This window comes from Pomacea canaliculata, linkage group LG2, assembly GCF_003073045.1.
Source record: "Pomacea canaliculata isolate SZHN2017 linkage group LG2, ASM307304v1, whole genome shotgun sequence".
Lineage (NCBI taxonomy): Eukaryota > Metazoa > Mollusca > Gastropoda > Architaenioglossa > Ampullariidae > Pomacea > Pomacea canaliculata.
Window position 1 is genome coordinate 1786615 of NC_037591.1, and position 17285 is coordinate 1803899.

Sequence of the window (17285 nt, forward strand, 5' to 3'; positions counted from 1 at the left end):
TTCTTGAGGACTCGATAGAATTCAAACAATTTTGTGTTATTTTGTCCACGGGAAGATGGAGTGAGGATTGTAGTATGCCGCGGGAGAAATGCATGTGCATTGAGGGGTGGGGCATGCAAGCTACCTAAAGCCAGTCGGTTAACAAGTATCCCATCAACCCTCACACACACACACGTGCTCAACAAGCACGCTAACACCAGGGTTAGATTTGTACTTTTCATTTGTATTTCATAGAATTTTTCTTGAAACATAACAATGTAAACATTTTGTCAGCAAGGCACGTGCAGTTCATAGTTCATGCGTGCCGATCTTCGCTCACACCAGCCACACACATCACGCGCTCGCCAAATAGCACTTTGATACACTTTGTATCACAGGATACACTCACACCACAGGATACACTCACTGACTTACACCACAGGATACACTCCTACACTCTCAACACGCAAACAACCACACAACTCACACCAAGGCTGTAACAACTGTAACAACTGTAAATGTAGCAGCAATAAGGCTTGATTGGTCCCAAGCTCGAGGGCGACATGCAGTCACGTGTACAAAGGTCACTTGTTATCACTCGGTGGGGGTGGGGAGGGGCAACAATGGTATGTACGCCTCTGTTGACATGTACCCACCTCACCCACACACAAGTCAACATTCCTTAGTCACTGAAGTGATTTTTGCAGTGAGCAGTCAGATAAGGAGACGAGTGCTGCCGACAGAAAATAAATGTCAACTCTAACAGATCATCACCAACGCCATCTTGCCATGACATGTCTCTATGCTGTGAGACAAGTGCCAAGTCAGTGTCAGTCACATCTCGAACAATAATGAGCGAAAACACTTCAAAGTGTCAATCTGTTTTTTAGTGTTGGATTGTCGAGGCCTATGACCGCAGGAATGCTTTGTTGCTATGGTAACAGTTATCCAGCCAACAGCCAGGAAGACTGGCGAGTCAATGAAGAAAGTTTGATCACGTGACAAAGGTACCCCCGCCCATTTTTTCAAAGTCACACACGTGTTAACATCGTCCAGAATGTCTGAGGGACACCAACATGACGTCACCAGGGTCGCCATAGCTTCTCGTCGGACAGCGAGGCCTGAGTGCAGTGACCGAGACTGACGGGCAGCGGGCTGCGGTCCACGTCCATGGAGATCGGCTTCATCACTTTGCTGTGCTGGCGCAGGTCGACTGCGCATGACAGGTATTCCTGTTTCACCGACGACGACAGAGTGTTGGTGACGTGCGTGAGCTGGTGTGACGTCACGTGATGAGCGGGGATGGCCTGCGCTGATGTCACGGGCGGGACGAAGGCTGTGACGGCACCGTCGACCTGGGGCAAGGGGAGAGAATACACGGGCACGGCGTCCACACCTAAGTCACCCGTCCGGCCACCCGCGCTGGGACCTCCGAGGTACAGGGCGACGGCCCCGGCAGGGCAAGACGAGCTGGGCACGATCTTGAAGGCACCCGAGATGTGACCCGGAAGACCCGTGTGCGAGGTTGTGGCCGTTGACGAGGGCACCATGGTGGCGGCGGTCTGTATGGCTGCCGGGAGGGACACGGCGGTGACCGGCGACAGAGTCTGCGTACCGGGAGAGGAGGACAGAGGAGGTGATGAGGAGGTTGAGCTGATGGAGGAGGGAGTGAGACTGAGAGCGGCTGGGAGGACCCCCTGGGGCACCAGCAGTGCGGGGGCGGGCATGGCTGCGGTCAGCGGCTGCTGCTGCGGTATGTGCACGTGCAGCGGCTTCAGGCAGTGGGGGTGAGGGGCAGCCATGGCCTCGGAGTGCGGGGGCGTCATGTGGTTGACCACCTGTAGGCAGCCGGCCAAGTGACCGACCACCCTGTCTTTGATCTCGTCGCTGACGTCACGCACAGAGCTCATGTACCGGATGACCTCTTTGGCGCATTCGTTGAAGCCGGCCCGGTACTTGCTCACGACGGAGGGGTCAGAGGTCATGGCACCCGCTGCCTGCTGACGCTGGAGGGCCCGCAAGTGCTTCACGGTCAGTTCCAGGATGTCGGCTTTCTCGAGTTTCGAAAACTGTGAGCTCTGCAAGTATAGGAGAACATCTTCTATCAGTTCCAGACAATATCATCTGTCTAAAATGTGAGGAAAGAATGAAAATGATATAAACACTAGCTGAAATGTAAATTCACGTATTTGAATGTTTGTCAGTCACCACACACACTACTCACATCTTTTTTAATGGCTTGCAGCACCAGACTCTTCAGCTGAGACAGGCAGCTGTTGATGCGAGCTCGTCTCCGCTTCTCCATCAGTGGCTTCTTGTTCTGCAAAAGACAGGATGACAATAAACTGCTGTTCATCTATTACATAAAACATTCTTCATCTCCTAAAAGCTGTTGCTCCATTACTCTTTACTTTAAATTACAGACTACATAGGAAAGCTGTTGACATAAATAAATCAACCAAAACTCTCCCACAACTTTTCTCTCTTGGGATGGGGGTGGTGGGTGTGAAGTACATGTACATGTGTTTACACATTTACTTAAGTCCCTTCGCTCATGAAAGAAAATAAACAATGTTATGTCTCCATGTTTAAGTGTCAACCACAGATCAATACAGGTCTACACCGAGTCCGTTACTTACCTTTCGATTATTGAGGTCTATTTTCATGGGCGATGCGACAGCTGTGTCAGCCATTGTTGTTTATAGTCCACACGAGATTGAATGAACAATTCCCAAAGTCGATGTTTTGATGTCAATGCACGCACTGATCAACAGGTAGATGAAGGAATCGAGAGCGAAGGAATGAAGAGACAGACTACTTGTTGCTGCGAGCCCGAGCGAATGCCGAGGCAATGTCAACACGCGCCATTTATACGGCGTGACGCACGCCGCCCGAAGCTGTGTGAAGTCTGACGGACTCTCGTTCCCACGGTTTGATGTCGAGGCCGCTGACCAATGGGAGGGCGGGATGCTAAGTGGCTTGCGCCGCGTGGCCGCTGGTTGGCTGCAGGCCAGCTGCGCTCGTGGCTGATGCGTCAATCACGGGCGGCGGGCGGCTGGCAGATAAACACACGCACGTGCCAGCGGCGTGACGTGACGGGCCTCGCGCAGTGTGGGAAAACTCCGCCCCTCGCTCCGCGCTCGCTCCGGCTCCACCAGTTGTGTCAACACGGGGCGAGATAAGGCATTCCACCGCACAAAGGCCGAATGTGTGCCCGACCCGCGCCGAGCTTAGGCTGTCACCTTTCACCCCGGGCACCCCATACCCTCCACCAGGTACCCTTACTCCTCCACCCCACTCTCCGCGCCTCCTCCTGCTCCGCCACCCCTCCGGGCGACTCGTGGCTTGAGGTATGCGGCCACTTTTGTGGCCAAGCGTGGGAAACTCTGCTCCCTTGTCGCCCCAGTCAGCCACGGCACGAGCAGGGGTCAAAGGGCGCAGCAAGGTGTTGTGTCTTGGCCCGTTTAACACTTGTTGGAATTGGGCTCTTCACAGACTGTTGGGTGCAATGGCTGCTGAAGTGGCGAGAGAGACTTTCCTATGATCAAATTATTCTGGTGGAGGTTGTGGGTACTTCCTCTCCTCCTGGCGAGGAAAGATGTCGCACGTTGCGGTCAAGTTATGCTGAGTGAGGTCAGCTTGTTGGTCAAGAAGCTCATCTAGCTTTCAACAGCACTTTGAACTGGCCTTATGACCAGTTTGACAATCATTGCCAATGTTTCAGTGACGTGACGACCAGCCCACATCGTCCCATCTTTCAGCATCTTCGCGTTCACGCGTACGAGTGTAGAAACAGGTGGTCGCAGTCGGTGTGGGCACGTGACACACGTGCACTGCTCGGAACTCTCGTACGTCCGGAATCTGGTGCACGTGAGAAATATTGAGTGAAGCTGAGGAGGCGTAGGACTGTCATAACTGTCATCCACTGTCAGAACTGTCATACACTGTGTGTCCTCTGGTTAATGTTGTTCCAAATACAACAATGTAGTTCATGAGCAGTTTCTATGGCAACATTGCTTTATATTGGTATTCATTACATATAATTTTTGTATACTCTTTCATTTCTCGGTTCCTCTACAAAAAACTCAGTTTCTTTCTGTTGTGTTGTAGTATTTGTGTTCTGTTATATATATATAGATGTGTTGCGGCCCTATGCTGCTCGAGGAGTAACGAGGACTAACCACCGGCATGTGTGTGTGCTTGTGCGTGTGTCTGTGTGCGCACGTGCCCATGTTAAGCGTGTCAGTCATCTCGCCGGCTCTCTCCTCTTCCTAGTCGTCTGCCAAGTCATTTTTGTCACGAGCAATTACTTCCTGCAACTGTAGAGACTCATTATCGGGGGGTTATCGTCGCTATCTGTCGGGGGCGCTTATCGCACTATCTCGCCGCACTGCCACTTGACTTCTTCTATTAATCGTCGTCGTATCAGCTTGTCTTCTCGCAGAGGATCAGCACTTCGTCTGAGAACTCGCCTCGTGCGTGGGCGAGGTTACGAGACACCGCGAGACAAGTGGGCTGGATACCTGGCCCTCTCGGCATCTCCGGAAACGTGAAGTTAGCAGGGCAAGGGGGGGTTGGTGAAGAGAGAGGTGGAGACAGTTTAGATATACGTACATGTGTGAATATGTGGGCGTGACGTGTCGTGTGCTGTGACCTGAATGTGTTTGTGTGCACGTGGATAGCGGGGTCATTGAGCGGGTTATGGTGCAAAAAAGAATTATAACGAACAAAGGTACATTGCAACGGATTTCCACTTTGCCGCTTGCTTTTATCACTTTGTAGTTTAACTGTAATAATATAATTTTATTTATAGAGCTGCCTCCTCTCCAACAAAGGTGGGGTCAAGGCACTTACATGAGTGAAGTCTCACAAACACACTGATGTCTCACAATGAAGTCTCACAAACACACAAACACACGTGAGTCATAAATTCATTTACTGTTATTCAAAACTGATCTCTCTCTCTCTTTCCTTCTCTCTTTCACACACATTCTGGAGCGAACTAAAGAAAAGCCACCGATGGTGATCCCTGTGAACAAGTGTCTCAGTCAGATTGTCGGACGACACCAACCTCCCCAACCTTTCCTCACTTAATGAAACTTACGCGAAGTACTGAAGGTTGTATAAACTTTGTTACTCCTTCACTTTGATGTCAAGAGTCAGTGAACTGTCATGACAATCATGGTGAACCGTCATGACAATCGCGGTGAACTGTCATGACAATAACAGTGAACTGTCATGACAATCGTGGTGCACTGTCATGAGCGGGCTGTCATGGAAGGAAGGGATTGTCTGCATGTTGAAGTTAGCAGACGAGAGTTCGTCAAGTGTGTCTAATTCTGACACGGCGGAGGCACCGTAGGAGGAGATTTCACGCTGTCTTATCTGTCAACGTTACGTCACGGTTAACGGCGCACGCGCGGTGGCGTGGCAGTGCCTCATTTACTGCGCGTGGCAGGTCAGCCACGTGACATCCCATAGCGACGCTCTTCACTAGGGGCGCATCACTCTCCCTTTCCGAGCACATCCATTATCTCCCCTCCAGCCCCGGCAGTAAGCACTCGCTCTTATCTCCCCTGCCCCCCCCCTCTCTCGCCCCTCAGTGCTCCTCATTGAGGCCGACGGCAGCAAGTCGCTCGTGGCGGCTGGGAGGGGCCGGACAGAACCCCGTGAAGGGGGGAGGGGAGTGACAGGCAAGGTTACTTCCGCTACATCTTGGAGTGGGGGAAGTCCGATGTGAATGAGACTGTTCGTACCGAGGTTGAGGCGAGGGGTCCCGAGGACTTATCTGACCGGCCTCATTTGTCCTTTGATCTCCATCGGCAGGTCCCTACTCCTGTTCCGCTTGGCAAACTGCGATGGCGTCGGACGACCTGGCCATCCTCTGACGCGTGGGAAAGTCTGTTGGGGGAGTGTGCCCGCCGGTGTACACCTGAACACCGCAACCCTCCCCTGTCAATCTTCGTCTGTAGTCATTAGTGTGTGTGTGTGCGCGTGTGCCGGTCTTTGTGAGGCAAGTGTTGGAAGGACTGGGACTATGAGTGTGTCTTGGTTGGTGCGTCGTTCTTATTGACCGTTTATCTCTGCGTCTGTTTCTCTGTGTTAAGGTGCTTATCGGTTGTTTTTTTTTTCTTTTCTCCGATGACTTTCTTTACATCTGTCTGTCTTTCTAACACAAACATGTTTGTCCGCTAGATGTCCCTGCCGATAAGATTACTTCAGTCCGCGATGTTTTGAAGAAGCAGGCAGCTAGTCACAGGCAACAAGTAAACATGGATACACAGAGCTAAACTAAGTGTTGACGCCTTCAAACTGACAGAAACACCCCGGTTGTTGAGTATATAAAACTTTTCCTAATCACACATACGAGATTTTGTACATTTTCTCAATTTCAATTCATTCTTTTCTTCCTATAATTTTCTCGTCTTCATTATAGGTGCATGGCTGACGGTGTGTGTCCGAGTTATTTCAGTTGTTGACCACGTTGTCCACTGATGCGGTGTCACGTGACAGAGAGGCGAGTGTACACTTCACACCAGGGACGATCAATGAGTCGTCGTTGACACAAGGCTGCGACTCAGCGCCGGTGTCGTCTGCTTCGCCCCACACGCCGGATGTTTGTAGCAACGCCCACAGAGCTGCCGCCGGTGTAGGAGGCGAGACTGTGATGTAACCACCGGCCAGTCGGATGGGCGTCACCAAACATGACGTCACTTCCTGTACTGTAGCATGAGAGCAGGATCGTTGGTGGGATAAGTTCCCTCGCACAGTCAACAGACGATTAGATGGACTGTCTGCTGTAAGAGAGGCGAGGGTGGATAATGAAGTCATTATTTTCTGACCAGTGGACGGACCCGCGGTAGTGTAACCTTGTGGACCGGTCAGCCAGACGCCGAGGCACAGCCCACCAGACATCTTGACTCCATGATGGTTACAAAACCACAGCCTGGAGTGTCACCAAGCAGATCAGTCAGTTCGGAGTTTGTTTAACGACCCCTGTAGGTGCGAACTATTTATTGTAAATGTTTGTCATGTCGAAGGTTGGTGAGTATCGGCGTCTAGTTGCTGGTGGGTGGGAGGTACTGCTGATGGACTGTCTACTACAGACGGCGGCTTCTCTCACGGCTGACATGGCTGGACAAGGAGACGATACATACTAACAGCAATAACAACATGGGCTAATTGCCCGGATAAATCAAACGGAACAGTGGAGTGGCGGCCACTCAGGTTTGGTGTGAAGTAGTAGTTATGAAGTGAGTTGGTCGCTGGAGAGTGGAGATGTGAGTCAAGTGACTTCAGGATGCAGACTTGCAGATTTATGTTGCCTAGGAGACCAACTGTTGGCCGGGGTCTTGAGTTTAATCTACTGCTGCACAAGTTGTCGGAATTCAGCATTACAAGTCTTTTATTCCACTGCCCTCTAGCGGCATTAACAAAATTCATCGCTCAATGGATCTTGATGATCTGAAGACTGGTGTATGTTTAATTTTCTGATATTGATGACATCGCTACCCTGAAATACATTTTTACACCTAAACCCGAGCTAATTTCTGTTGGAAAATGTAAAGTCGAGTTTCTCCCGCGTATTCATCCATTCGTTCGTCTGTCCATTTATGCATTGTCCTATTCTTCCCACTATCAAGCTGCTCACATAGTCGATCCATATTCCAAACCATGCCATAGTATGTAAGTACAAGTACACAGTGTATACCATTACAATGAAGAGATGAACTTAATGACTTTTGACTGACTTGACCTTTTCCCAGTGTATTGTGTGTCTAGGAAAACTAACACCTGTGAGAGCGAGCTACCTGAACATCAGGGGCAGGTAACAGCGGCGTAGAAAGCAAGGGAGGCAAATGACTGATACAAAAAAAATACTGAGGGGGCAAGATTACCTTTCTGCCCCTCTCCCAGTCCAATGCTTGAGATGCGATTAAAAGGAGAGAGAGAGAGACAGAGAAATAAGAAATCTTTATTTACGAGGGTAACAGAGTAAGCTAAGATTGTCCTTTTAATTTTTTAATATCTAACCCTTGAGGTCATGAAAGGATAAAGTTACTTTACTACAAAATGCTTTAATTCAAAGAAAATGCATCGTTTTATTTTGGCAGATGACTTGCAAATGATTAATATGATTATTTTCTTAATATCACGAAACTGTAATGACCAGGTGGGTCGTTTTTCAACGAGTGTGGTTTCTTGTTAAATGTTGTTGTCGTTAAACACTGAAAGCAAGATGTGTTGTGATGCTACCACTGTGCGCGCGCGTGTGTGCCTGACTGCACTCATGTACCCTCCTTTTTTCCGTTGTGTACGAGTGCGAACGTCCTTCACTGTCAACGTGCAGTTTGCCCTTTCCCCCCAAAGCCGAGCATCTTGCTACCCCACTGGTTGTCCCCCCCCCCTTTTGGGGAGGTTATAGCACCCCCTCCCACTCACGTGGCCTGTTATTGTTGATTCACGGCGCACAACAGCAACAGCTATTATTGTCCTGACACCACTCGCCATGGAGTTGTGAGTCACGAAATCATCTGACATACCGACGATGACTATTTCCCTTCGTTCCACACTGACACCGACTTTGTGTCACGTCGTCTCACTGACACTGTCTTATTTCATGTCACATGTCACACTGTGACGTGTGTCAGCGTGGTGTGACAGCAGCTTCATTGTTACTTTACTCTTCAAATTTCTCAGTCGACGAGAAAACAGTTTGTTGGGATAAACAACTCCACAGATGTTCTCAGCAAAGCGCGCACCACGTGGGCAACGGTCTGCACAACTCGCTTGATCGTAACCACGTGGTCACATATTACAGGCACGTGACAAGGACCCGTAATGGATTATCACAAGCATATCCCTGGACTGCTGCCAGACGATTTTTTCCAGTTAACTGCTAAAACCAGGCAATAGACGACATAATTTTCGGTTTAGTCACATTCTTTGTTGCGGCTCGCCGAGACTAACAGCGGATCACTTCGCAAGAGGCCAAGCGTTGGTCTTGGCAGACAGACAGCAATCCATAAATACACGTCCATGGGATAATGTAGATAATGTGTTCTGACAATCACAATCACATCAAGTGCTGTCACATGTGAATGACTTGTGACAGTCACGCGCTTGCTGGTGAAGTCAGGTGTTGTGACGGTCACTAAAGTCACTGACAAGTGTGCCGAGCATGCTTCCTGTGTATCACAGGCTCCTGTACTAACGGGAATGACGTATGCGACACGTGACCTTTATCCTTATGACCCAGATGGGTGCTTTTTTCTCCATTTTCTCCTCCCCACCTTTCTGGTCCGACGCTTTAACCTTTGATTATTTATCCTTTAAATTTAATGCAGATTCTGATCCTGCCATGGTCGTTTCCACCAGCTATCGACCATTGTTTGTGTCCAGTCAGTGTTTATACTTGTGACAACGACTTGTCTACCTACTTATGTTCTTATTGTCATGCAACTGCTCTCTGAAGACATCAACTGTTGCTGTGGGGTGACCAGGCAAGAAGAACTTTCTATACATTTCCGCTGTTAAAATGAACAGCATTACATGTATACGCATCTTCACTGTTTTGCAGTAAATAAAGGTATGATTTCAAAAAAGGCAGTAAAAATGGACACAAACAGTCTAAGAATTTACCATAAGAAAGATTATCTGCCAGTTTGGTCAAAAGTGAAATCTTTATGTTTGCCACCCACCGCGCGGCAAGTCCCGAGCAACCGACTCACAGCTGCTGCTTGTCCACACTTGGTTTAGAACCTGCAGCAGGAAACTTTTGAGAACATTCAAAGAAGCGGATCCAAGCCGCCAGGACTTCAAAGGTAGGTGTGCGGCCTACACCTCGACCTCTCACCACAACGCCTTTCTTGTTGTCGTTTGGATTTATCCCCAGGGGGTGCAGAATGAGGGAAGTTGTTATGGAAGAAGTGGGGTAGTAACAATCGCAGTTACATCGCACCTGACAATTGACCAGCTTAGACGGCTACAGCATCTTTGGAAATGTGATGACGGTGACCACCCACCCCCTCCCCACCGTGCCACACAGTCTTGCTCCTCTCCCCCCCTCCCATGTTTGACCAGTACAGCTGAGGTAGCACTAGACAGGGGTCGGCACTCGGGTATAGACACGTGCGGGACCACAGAAGGTCCGGCCCCTCTATTCTTCCACTTCAGTACCCGTAGCCAAAGTTGTCTGCGCCTATTGACCCTACTTTCACTGACCTGTAAAGGTCGATACAGCACAGAGGTCAAGGCTGAAGCACGTAGCTGGACGACGAGGTGAGAGGGAGGTCTGTGGGATCACAGGCTGCCAAGTAAAAGGAGACGAGAGACAACAATAGGCTCGACGATAACAGGTCCTGCCCAGCGATAACTCTTTGATTACAAGGCTGGAGTCGGAGGCTCAACTGTCTTGAGTTTACGGGTTGATTTAGTTGATAGGAACTTCCTAAAGCAGACTAAGGGAACTGAAGGCAGAAGTGTAAAGGTTGCGAAAACGTGGGATTAATGTCACAGATAAACTATCGAAAATATGTACGTGTCAGCAGGAGTTTGTATTATTATTTCTGTTTGAAAAGTCTTCATCGAGAGCAATGCGATTGAAAAGCCACGAGGTTGCCCATCATCTTCAATATGTCGTCAAGTAGAGGCAGCAGCACCTATGATGTCTAGTACTACACATGGAGTCTGTGCGTGCGTGTTGTATATCGTCAGTAGTTTAGGTGACAGTAGTTAATATTATAATGAGTTTAGCAAATGGCAGCTGTAGGATAGACAGTAAGCTGGCAGACTGTGTGTGAAGGATGGATAAAAACAAGAGGTGATAAAAATTATCCTCTGTAAATGGACGACCATTGAGGGTACGTGTAAGGCAAGGGAAGTAATCCATGAAATGTAAACATGAGCGCGGTGCTGTTGGTGTTTAGTTAACTCCCCTATCAGTCCACTCATACATCACACGCAACGCTTCATACCATCCACACGATCGTTTATGTTTGTTTTAGTGCTACTTCTAAAATATCTTGTTTTTTTGTTTTGTTTTAGTACTACTTCTCAAATATCTTGAGTGAACAAGCACAGGGACAAAACATACAACAGACGAACTACAATTTTAATTTTCCAAGTTTATTTCCCTCTAAGGCGCAAGCTTATAAAATGCATTATCTTATTAAAGGCTTAAATAAATTGAGGCAATTTTCTGGACCACGGGAGCACGTGTACTTGTCATTTATTGCAGTAATGGTTGAGATACCGCAAACACACACGCAGACAGTTAACATATAATCCAGCAGGCTTCACAAAAGCATTCTCATTCATTCACAGACTCAAGGGACCACTCCAATTCGAAACTTAACTAAAATGTAACAGAAAATGGGGGCTAGAATCGTGACAGGAGAGGGACAAATTAACAAAAACAACAAAACAAAACAAATAAACTAAATCTTCTGTCCAGCGATCAAAGGAAGATAACTCGATACCAAGAGTTAAGTACAAAGAGTGGTGTCCCTTTGATCGTCTGAGTCTCGTAGAAGTTTCTCTTGTACACAGACAGTCGCAGTTCCCTTCCCCACGTGAAAAGACAGAGGTATCATGGTCGGCACAATTGTTTCACACATCACACCAGTTCAGATCGCTCCATATTTCACATGCAAGTGCAAAGCAGTGACGAAGTGAGTGGCGAGGCGTTTCTACAAAATGTCCCACACACCTCAAATGTCTACAGTCGACAGGTCAGCAAATCTTTTCTGAAATAGTTTTAAATGTAATTTTTATTTCTTTCAAGCGAAATTACAATATACACAAAATCTTGATAGCATATCAGCTAGTTCAGAGAAATAGACATGATAGGTGACCGAGCACAGTGAGATTCTGAGCATATTATAGATTATTTAAATGTTTTCTATTTCTTAATAGCTTCAGCCTAGGGAAACGACACTCTTGGAATTTAGAAGAGGAAAATTTATGGTTTTTCAAAATTATATAAAATTCTTGCACGATATTATTACTATAAATGATTACGCGAAATGTAGCCATCAATTATTACACGAAATTGTAATAATTACTAATTATAATAATCTTTGATAATTCCACAAAGTCATAATTTTACCGAAGTCATCAGTATTCTATACAAACACGTAGGAGGAGATCGACATAAAATTTCAACTGTTCATGGTCGGTGACCACGTTGATCTGTTCTATTTGTTAGACACAGCCTCCTGATTATAATTATTGCTTTTAACACCACAACCTTTCCATCCTCTACAGGCTGGTAGCAAGCAGCACTAAAACATTTACTGTACAGCCCTACTCGCCTCAATTTCTCTGATTTTCAAGTCAGCGGCGCGAGGAACTGTCAGAGCTGCTGTCAGAGCTGCTGCCAGAACTTTCGTTCTCAGTGTACCACTCCCAGAATCCCTGCACTTGTACATCGCAGGCAACATCCTCATCCTGCACAGAGAAGACTCTGGGTCATGTCTGTCTACCGCACACAGTACTCTCTCATTTTCTGTCGCTCTTGTTCATCACTCGCACATGCATTTGATATATATGCAGGGCTTCTGCTAAGGTTAAATTCTTTGGGGTCCCAGGGACCCCTTCTTCAGATTTTTAAGGGGTCCCTGTTCTTCGCCCAAATTTGAAGGGGACCCCATTGACGAAAATTGAAGGGGTCCTCTGAACTTTTAATGCGTACTGTACGCAATTTTTTGCGTAAGCAGAAGCCCTGTATATGTGTGGATTATATAAATGGGGGACAGATAGATAGACAGCGAGGAGTGGAGTACGAGGGAAGAGGAGGATGGCAGTGAATTGTCTTTCTAATGTCACGTAACTATGTCACGTGACCTGCTCGTGTGGAGATGACGAACCTTGAGACACTCGAGCTTCTCCCAGTGGAACTGTAGGTCCAGTGGGCACACGTGCAACGAACCCTTTTTGTTGTCGCAGATGAAGAAGCTCTTACAGCCCTCGTCGTAGTAGTTCGGCTCCAACCCGAACTTGATGCTGCAGATCTTTTCATCCGATAACGATGAGGCTGCACACACACGCGCACACACACGCACGCACACACCGATGAGACTTGTGGACTGAGTTGTTTTCAAAGGACTGGGCATGATGAGACATTATACATCTTTGATATACCGAATTTCTTATCTGTCATCCCTCTTTCCAGTTTTTTGTGTCTGTCTAATCGTGACAGTCGTGTCTGTCGTACCTGTGTCAAGACGATCTGTCAGTGTCAGGAAGACCTGTCGTATCCTTTTAGTGTCAGTAAAACCTGTCAGTGTCATGAAGCCTGTCAGTGTCCTCTCACCGCTGCCGTAGCTGGAGAAGGAGGAGGAGGAGACCCCACTGTAGCTGGAGGTGCCGTAGGCGAAGTATTTCTCCTTCTGCACGTAGCACGAGACATCGTCGTCGTTCATACACTGCTTGTACTGCCAGTTGAACTGCTTGCTGCCCTTACAGTGGAACAGCTTGCCCACGTAGTCCTCGCAGCTCCAGTAGGTGGCGCACTCCTCGTGGTCGTCGTAGTTGGGCTCGTAACCATAGGCGATCTGACACACGTGTTCCTCCGAGTAGTCTGCCACAGACAGAAGAACTCCCTTACGACCCACCCTTTGCTCAGATGACTGTACGGGAGATGAGAATTAAAGGAAGTTTATGGCACCAGGAGAGGCTGTAGATTATACGGTCGTTGTAGGGGAATGAGATGGTCCTCACTCACCTCCAGAACAGTGCTAATGTTCCCTCATTTGCTTCCTTACCTTACCAGGTACCGTAGGACGAAGAGTCGGATGCGTCACACGGGTATCGAACCAGATCGACAATATGTAAAATATGAATGCTGTCAAACACCGCTAGTGAGAATAGGACGATGGTGCTAAGCTGCGTTGTATGCAAATTTTTATACAAGAAAACTGCAGCGAGTGAATAGGCCTTTACTGCAAGGCTGGCGTGCTAGAACATTCTACAAGATGGGAACCCTGAGATTTCAGTATGTTATATCGTTAACACTAATAGCTGATGCCGGTTGCCTGTGTTCTGCACACTCTTCCCTGCCAACCTTAGACACTCACACAAAAGTAAAAAGAATGATGTGAGGAGAGTTTGAGATACATCTGACTGACATTAACGTACCACTGCCGCTGCTGGAGAGAGAGACAGAGGAGGACGAGCCGTAGTCATTGTAGAAGTCCAGCTGCCACTTGCAGAAGACAGCGCTCTCGTCCACACACTCCTTGTGCTCAAAGTGGAACTGCTTGCCGCTCGGGCAGTGCTCCAGGTTGCCCCAGAAGTCGCTGCAGCTGTAGTAGCTCTTGCAGCTGTAGTCGTAGTAGTTGGGTTCTTCGCCGTATTCAAGAGAACACTTAGCTCCATGCTGATCTGTCAACATCACAAGCTATTGACACTACTGATCGAGCGCTGGGAAGCTTCTCTTTTTCTGAATTAAGTGTCCCTCCTGGCCTTACTCTGAATAGACGATAATTAAAGACAGCATTGCTTTGTCCGACATGTTAATAAGGCTCTGTCTACAAGATGTCCGACATGTTAATAAGGCTCTGACTACAAGAAAGAGAACATCATAGATGGAATGTATGAACAATTCAGATTAGAAAAGCAATACCATAGGAACTAAGGTCGCATCGTCAATAAAATGTCCAAAAGAATAATAATAATAATAAACCCCTCTCCTTAAATCAAAACAAAAACAGATGACGACATTCTGACCACTGTCCGACTCCCAGTATCCAGACGACCGAGAATGTCGGGAAAGGGATGACCCGGATGAACCCGAGGAGCTGCTGAAGTAGGACAGTTGCCACTTGCAGAAGACATCTTCATCGGGCATGCACTTCTTGTGCTCGAAGTGGAACTGATAAAGAAGGACAAAGGTCACAGAGTTTAAAGTTGTCTGACATCACAATGAGTTTTCTTGTAGGCAAAGCAGCAAGGGGAGCAATCGCTGTCTTGTCAAGAACATTTCCGTGAACCAAACCAGATGTGTGTCCAGTGAACAGCGCTAACATTGAGAATGTGTTGGCTTCTTGATTTCCAAGAAACTTTTTATGGGTAAGAATTTTGATTAGAACAAAAAAGACATGATATTTCTGTTTAATTCAGTTCCGTTTTTGATAAGTAGCGATAAGCTCATATTATACCCAGTGACATAGTTGGTGGAAAGGCCGGCATTGGTAGAGGAACCTGTTTTTATCTTTCCGCTAAGTGTCCTAGAATGTCATTATAGCCATCAGTTAAGGCAGTTGTCATTAGGTGGATAAAGAAAAGAAAGGTGGCGATGGTACCTGATGTCCACTCTGGCACTGCTCCACGCTGCCCCAGAAGTCGCTGCAGCTGTAGTAGGTCTTGCAGCTGGTGTCATCGTGGTTGGGCTCCTTACCGCTCTCAGAGGAGCACTCTCTCTCGGAGAAATCTGAAATACCCCAGTAAAGTAGACACACAAAAACAAAACAATCCCTATCCCCCAAAATAACTAGGAGACAGGGCTGTGGGGCTCACGCACAGATGCACGACTACAAGCTGACTAAAGAACTGATGCAGGGAATGGAAGTTAAGGGGACAATAATGTTTAAGAGAAAGAAAAAGAATCAAAATAACTTCTGGGTAGATTTAAGCTTTTTGAAAGGGGCATTGTAAATAGGTGCGTGTTTGTGTGCGTGCGTACGTGTGTGTGTATGTGTGTGTGAGTAACCAAACGGGAGATGAGTCCAAGAACATTCGTACAAGAACAGTCTTGTAAAAGCTGCCTTACATGTGGTTTCCTACTTTATCTCTCAGGCAATTCATACGAACCCGATGGACTAGAAGAACTCGAGGATCCTGAAGACCCGGATGATCCTGAAGACCCAGATGATCCTGAAGACCCGGATGAACCTGACGATCCAGACGATCTCCCGGACGACCCTGATGACCCTGATGACCCTGACGACCCTGATGACCCGCTAGATGAGTCAAGCTGCCAGATGCACAGCACATCGTCCTCTGATATGCACTTCTTGCTTTCAAAATGGAACTGCGACATAAACAAACACCACCGTCACGTGCGTGAAACAGTAAACCCTCGTTTTGCACACGAGACTAAACCACGTAGACGAGATTAACGCGTGAATCCCAGACATGCCGCGAGGAATCACGTACACACGTCGGCGTGGCTCCAAACACCTGAAGAAGCAGATGATTTAAAGGTATTTACTCGGTCCCCAGGAAATCTGTCTTAAGAACACAACAAGACGTGCTCATAGGAGTAATCCCTGGACTTCGCAGTCACCTTCTTCTTTCTCTCTCAAAATAAACACGCGCACACACCCACACACCCACACACACACTGAAGAGTAATACTTTACAGTAATGAAACATAGCAACAGGAGAAACTAGACATCGGTTGCAAGTTGTTTTTTATTTGCGGTGGGCCACATACCTGATGCCCGCTGGGGCACTGCTCCACGCTGCCCCAGAAGTCGCTGCAGCTGTAGTACGTCTTGCAGCTGCTGTCGTCGTAGTTGGGCTCCTTGCCGCTCTCTGAGGAGCACTCTCTCTCGGAAAATTCTGAACAGACCATGCGGAAAGTTTAACATACTTTCATTCTGTTAAAACACATTTTGTATTTTGTATTTTTAGAGGTAATCTTTATTAACCTTTCAACTGTTCAGTGTAGTTCAGTTGCAATTAATAGAAAATAATTAAAATAATTGTTGACTTTTGTCGCTCTGTTAGATAATATGGAGGGAACTGTAACGAGTGACGTGCAAACATCAAACCCTTTGTGAGAACAGAGACGTCTCGCACCCTCTGCAGCATTAATGGTGATGTCACCTGTGTTATTAAGAAAGGTGAGAGGACTGGGCTCGTGTTTTAGACACGGTGAGCCACACGCACTGCCACAAGACAGGGAATCCTTGCTTTTATTTTACCAACCTCAACTAACTCCACACACGTCACTTCGTCATATCACATCGCGGTTACTGGCAAATGTCACTGTCATCTGAATGATGAACCCGATGACAGACGTCACTTTGTCATGTCATCTGAAGTAAACAGAAGGTTGTTACTAAGGAAGTGAAAAACAATAACTTACCGGAGATGTCTGTCCGAGAGGAGCCGGAAGAACCACGGGATTCAGATGAGCCAGACGATTTCGATGAACCTGATGACCCGGATGACCTCCTAGATCTCACAGACCTTTTTGAATACCCGGATGACCCCGAGGAGCTACTTGAAGAGCTAGATGAACTAGATGAACCAGACGAGCTACTGTAGTACTCCAACTGCCATTTGCAGAACACGTC

General features: G+C 47.5%; 2 protein-coding genes across 2 annotated transcripts; both read right to left on the reverse strand.

Moving 5' to 3' along the window:
* Positions 1-202: 202 nt before the first annotated feature.
* LOC112557550 (transcription factor HES-1-A-like) lies at positions 203-2874 on the reverse strand. Its single transcript, XM_025227491.1, has 3 exons — positions 2619-2874; positions 2204-2299; positions 203-2057 (listed from the first exon to the last, which is right to left on the reverse strand). The coding sequence occupies exons 1-3, from the start codon at positions 2670-2672 to the stop codon at positions 1062-1064; spliced, it is 1146 nt and encodes a 381-aa protein (XP_025083276.1). The 5' UTR covers positions 2673-2874; the 3' UTR covers positions 203-1061.
* An 8216-nt stretch (positions 2875-11090) lies between these two features.
* LOC112557331 (hornerin-like) lies at positions 11091-16730 on the reverse strand. Its single transcript, XM_025227127.1, has 9 exons — positions 16418-16730; positions 15793-16012; positions 15285-15412; positions 14710-14854; positions 14119-14364; positions 13295-13561; positions 12849-13015; positions 12294-12429; positions 11091-11726 (listed from the first exon to the last, which is right to left on the reverse strand). The coding sequence occupies exons 1-8, from the start codon at positions 16556-16558 to the stop codon at positions 12316-12318; spliced, it is 1428 nt and encodes a 475-aa protein (XP_025082912.1). The 5' UTR covers positions 16559-16730; the 3' UTR covers positions 11091-11726; positions 12294-12315.
* Positions 16731-17285: the final 555 nt, after the last annotated feature.

Bases quoted from the DNA above. Each gene is read 5' to 3' on its own strand.
- LOC112557550 (XM_025227491.1), bottom strand. From the start codon at position 2,672: ATGGCTGACACAGCTGTCGCATCGCCCATGAAAATAGACCTCAATAAT. The intron at 2,300-2,618 runs GTAAGTAACGGA...TGTCTTTTGCAG, and splicing joins TAGACCTCAATAATCGAAAG to AACAAGAAGCCACTGATGGA. The intron at 2,058-2,203 runs GTGAGTAGTGTG...CTATACTTGCAG, and splicing joins TGCAAGCCATTAAAAAAGAT to AGCTCACAGTTTTCGAAACT.
- LOC112557331 (XM_025227127.1), bottom strand. From the start codon at position 16,558: ATGGTCTGTTCAGAATTTTCCGAGAGAGAGTGCTCCTCAGAGAGCGGC. The intron at 15,413-15,792 runs GTTCGTATGAAT...GGGGTATTTCAG, and splicing joins GAGTTCTTCTAGTCCATCGG to ATTTCTCCGAGAGAGAGTGC. The intron at 13,016-13,294 runs GTGAGAGGACAC...GTGTGTGTGCAG, and splicing joins CTTCTCCAGCTACGGCAGCG to CCTCATCGTTATCGGATGAA.